The sequence below is a fragment of the Austrofundulus limnaeus genome, unplaced genomic scaffold, assembly GCF_001266775.1.
Source record: "Austrofundulus limnaeus strain Quisiro unplaced genomic scaffold, Austrofundulus_limnaeus-1.0 Scaffold69, whole genome shotgun sequence".
NCBI lineage: Eukaryota > Metazoa > Chordata > Actinopteri > Cyprinodontiformes > Rivulidae > Austrofundulus > Austrofundulus limnaeus.
The window spans coordinates 435,755-439,805 of NW_013952471.1; the positions used below are offsets into that span (position 1 = coordinate 435,755).

Here is a 4,051-nt window from a genome sequence, read left to right on the forward strand (position 1 = left end):
TGAAATATATTTATGTTTGTGGTTGTAATGTGACAAAATATGGAAAAGTTCAAGGGGTATGAATACTTTTGCAAACCACTGTAATTAGTGAAGAATAAAAGTAAAAGGTTTACAGTCAATTAAAAGATAATTATCCTCACTGGATGAATAAGGTTTGGTATTTACTTAATTTTTCAAGTTTCTAAAGAGGAAACCCCTTCTTCATTCGACTTTGTCAGGTTTCAGTAACTATGGTTTAAAATTCAAAGGGCGTCAGAACCAGTCCTGACCTGTTCTCAGTAAGAAGTAACCATCCTTACCTGAGGGACTGACAGCACAGCACTCATACCCCACGCCACAGTGAGCATTATTCTGTTCCTCATCCTGGCTTTATTGATTGCCAGGGGGTTGAGGATGGCTGACTGCCTGTCCAGACTTATCACCACAGTGACAAAAGCACAGGAGTACATCGCCAGCAGCTTCAGGAACATCAGAAGTCTGCACGCCAAGTCCCCGGCCAGCCACTGGACCGTGATGTTCCACGCCGCATCCACAGGCATCACGATGAAGGTCACCAGGAGATCAGCCACGGTCAGGTTGACGATCAGGATCCTAACGTGGGATTTGCGTTTCCCGTCGGCGTGCGCCGCCCACAGCACGGCCAGGTTGCAAAAGGCCGACACGCCGCAGAGGATGAAGGTGACGATCACTCTGACTTTGGCTGCTGTGGTGAACGTGGGCAGCTGAGGGGCGTCTCCTCCGGCCGTCCAGTTGGAAGCACCGGAGGAGCCGTTGCAGCTGGTGTTAGGTTGGCGGTCCACCACCACATCGTACATGGTGACTGAGGAGTCACACAGAGAGGTGTTCATCTTCTGCCGGGGGAGGAAACATCTTCCTCGTCCACTGCAGGCATCAGAACTGACAGCAAAGACAAGAAGAAAGAGCGAATCAGCACAGGTCCAGATGGATGGGTGACAAACAGCTGGACTGTGAGATTAAAAAAAACAAACAGCTCATTAATGAGTTTAACACATAAGATGCAAGACACATGGACAGATCGTCTGTTTTCTCCAAAGTGGAAAGATTAAATGAACACTAGAAAACACATTAGGGCACCTAGCTCAAAATTTAAACTTCTAGAATGAGTGTCCAAATCCTGGTCCTCGAGAGCCGCTATCCTGCAGGTCTTACTTGTTTCCCTGCTCCAACACACCTGATTCAAGGATAAAATTATTAGGTTCTGCAGATGTCTGTTATTCACCTATTCATTCAAATCAGGTGGGTTGAAGCAGAGAAACCTCTATAACATGTAGGATAGTGGTCCTCAAGATCCTGGATTGGACACAGCTGGTCTATAAAAATCTACACTTTCTCACAATATAAACTTAACCCAAAAATTACGAAATTTTGTGTTTTGTGAATTATTTCTTGTTGTAACACTGCTTCTTGGCAGTGTTGCAACAAAATCTTATACTTTTGTTATTTTATCATTTAAATGGTGCCTCATTTGTAAGGAACATGCATTTGTAGGATGAGAGCAGCAGAGCTGAGTATGTGGGTTGCGCACATGAAAAATTGGCCAAATCTCTATTGAACAGCTTATTCTGCTGTTATCGACACTGGTTTGAGCTTCTGGTAACTCCAGGTGCTACAATCATAAGATTTATTGCCAAGAAGCATTGTTACGACAAATAAATAATCCACCAAACACAAATTTTCTTACTTTTTTCTCAAGTATTAAAAAAAATCGTAACAATTTGTATAAATTGTAATATAAATCAGACTACATACTCCAAACCTAATAGATACAAAATTGCACATAATCTTTTATTTTCAAGGTTTGACCCAAGCAGCTACAACTCTGTCATTTTTCAGTACAAGAAGTTTTAAAACTCTGACATGAGAGGCAGTGGACAATCAACGCACAACTGGAGTGCATCTAAACCACGTAACCATGTGATCGACCAGCTGCAACACTAAACAGCACGGCGTGGATTTACACAGACCCAGTCGGGCTTGCTGTTTATCTAACAGTTMCTATGACAGCTGTGAGCTGACGCTCCGTTTGGTCACCATATTTGCTCCTCCATTGTCACAGATGCTAACATTGGACGGGATAGGTGATGCTCACTCTAGTGATATTCAACTCCATGTGGGCGATACACATTCCTTCAAGGTCAGCTAGGCTTTTAAGCTTCGTATGCTTCTGGATTTTTCTGTTCCATTTAAGATGATCTGGAAAACGGTTACAAGAAGCACAACGAACGAAGTCTGACTTAAAGCTGTCTCGTTGTGGAAACGTACATTATTTTATGAGACCAAAACTGTGACTTTCAGGCAGGGAGACCCTGGATGATGGCTGCTGTCAGCACACTATGCAAACCTCTGTAAGGACACATTTGTGCGCACGCAGGGAAAACACTTTGCATGTTTCAGCAGGACCGTGTCAAACCACATTCTGTTTGTTTTTACAAAAGCATCCAGAGGACGGGGCACAAGGACAGTCGGGTCGTTAAAGCATCAAAAGCCCAAAGGAGCTGAGCAGCTGAGGTCCTGAGTGAAGCAGGGCTCAATGAATGTTTTAGATTCATGGCTGCTGCTGTGTTTAAAACAGATTAACAGTTATTAAATAAATTAGCAATAAACCCTCTCTGTATAAACAGCTTCATTATGGAAATATAGATGCCACTTAGTGTCAGCTGTGGATGCAAAATAAAACGTGATGTTGACTTGCTGTAATCACGTTGTAAGATTAAAATCTCTCTCTCTCTCACTCTCTTTCTCTCTGATGAAGGTTGGTGTTTTTTGACAGCTAAACTGATTAAAGATTGATTTTTACAGCAGGGATGCACTGAAATTGTCATTTCAAAGGAGGAAGAACAGATCTCTTGGTCACGGTTCATGCTTGCCTTAAAATCGTCTCTTAATTTATCCTGCTCTGCAGCGCTACTATATAAATCAGATTTATACTTTCTAGAGTTCGTTGCTCTGCATTAAAGGAATAAAATGACCAAGCTGTGCAGAAATCCTGTTTAACTCAAGGTATCTGTTTCTACAGCCACATACAGCTCTGGAAAAAAAATAAGATACCACTTTAAAATGATAAGTTTCTATGAGTTTACTCTTTATATGTTTGAGTAAAATGAACATTGTTATTTTATTCTATGAACTACTGAAAACATGTCAATAGTTCCAAGTAAAAATTTAGCATTTATGCTCAAAATGACGACAAAGGTGCAGTGCTTTCACATCTCAAATAACGCACAGAAAACAAGTTCATGATCATTTAGAAACAACAATACATGAAGAAACTAAGAAACTAATATTCAGTTCTGCTTTCTACTGAAGTGGCTTAAAAAACAACAACAATACGAATGTTTTAACTCAGGAAGAGTTCATAAATCAATGTTTGGTAGAATGCTTTCCACAGGGAAAATATGCAGTGGTCTCTTAATTAGAGCTGTAGGTTGTAAAATAAATCAACATTTTAACAAGTGACAGCTTATTATTTCTGTGTTATTACTCGAAACCAAACAAGTATTTCCTTTTTCAAATAGAAAAAAAGTAAAATTGTTGTTCATTTGAAAAATATTTTATTTTTAATCCCTGTAAATAGTTACACGCTCACATTCTGACGCTACCTTCCTCCACAGATAACGTTTTATTGCTCTTTCAGCAAAATCTCGTTTAAATCAATAATTTATTTTCAAATTGTTTAAAAACGAACGCTTCTTCATGCKGAGCTTTGACCTTCTATTTAAAACAAACAGAGCAATTCAGTAGAAAGTTTTTAATTACATGAAGTAACTCTGAATCAGTCAGGCGTAAAATTAAAACGAGGACAGAAGCGTTCACTCACCGTGAAGAGAGGCTGCAGAAACCTGAGAAGGACCAAATCAAAAGAAGCCTTTTTCCCTCGGTGAGAGTTCATCTTCAGAGAGCTGCTGCTCCTTTATCCTTCATCCTGACATCCATCAGAGCTGCAGAGCCTCCGGGGTGTGGTCAGACCTCCACCTCCTCACAACAAATCTCCCTGCCACACACACACACACACACACACACACACACACAC

At 40.7% G+C, this 4,051-nt stretch overlaps 1 protein-coding gene across 1 annotated transcript in view; it reads right to left on the minus strand.

Annotated features, from left to right (window-relative positions):
- LOC106518979 (gonadotropin-releasing hormone II receptor) overlaps positions 1 to 4,029 on the minus strand; it is an 11,521-nt gene extending 7,492 nt beyond the window's left edge. Inside the window, exons 1-2 of the mRNA XM_014010431.1 lie at positions 3,839 to 4,029; positions 300 to 897 (exon numbers count right to left, since the gene is read on the minus strand). Coding sequence (XP_013865885.1) covers positions 300 to 848 — 549 coding nt within the window. The 5' untranslated portion in view covers positions 849 to 897; positions 3,839 to 4,029. The remainder of the gene's footprint in view (positions 1 to 299; positions 898 to 3,838) is intronic.
- Positions 4,030 to 4,051: the final 22 nt, after the last annotated feature.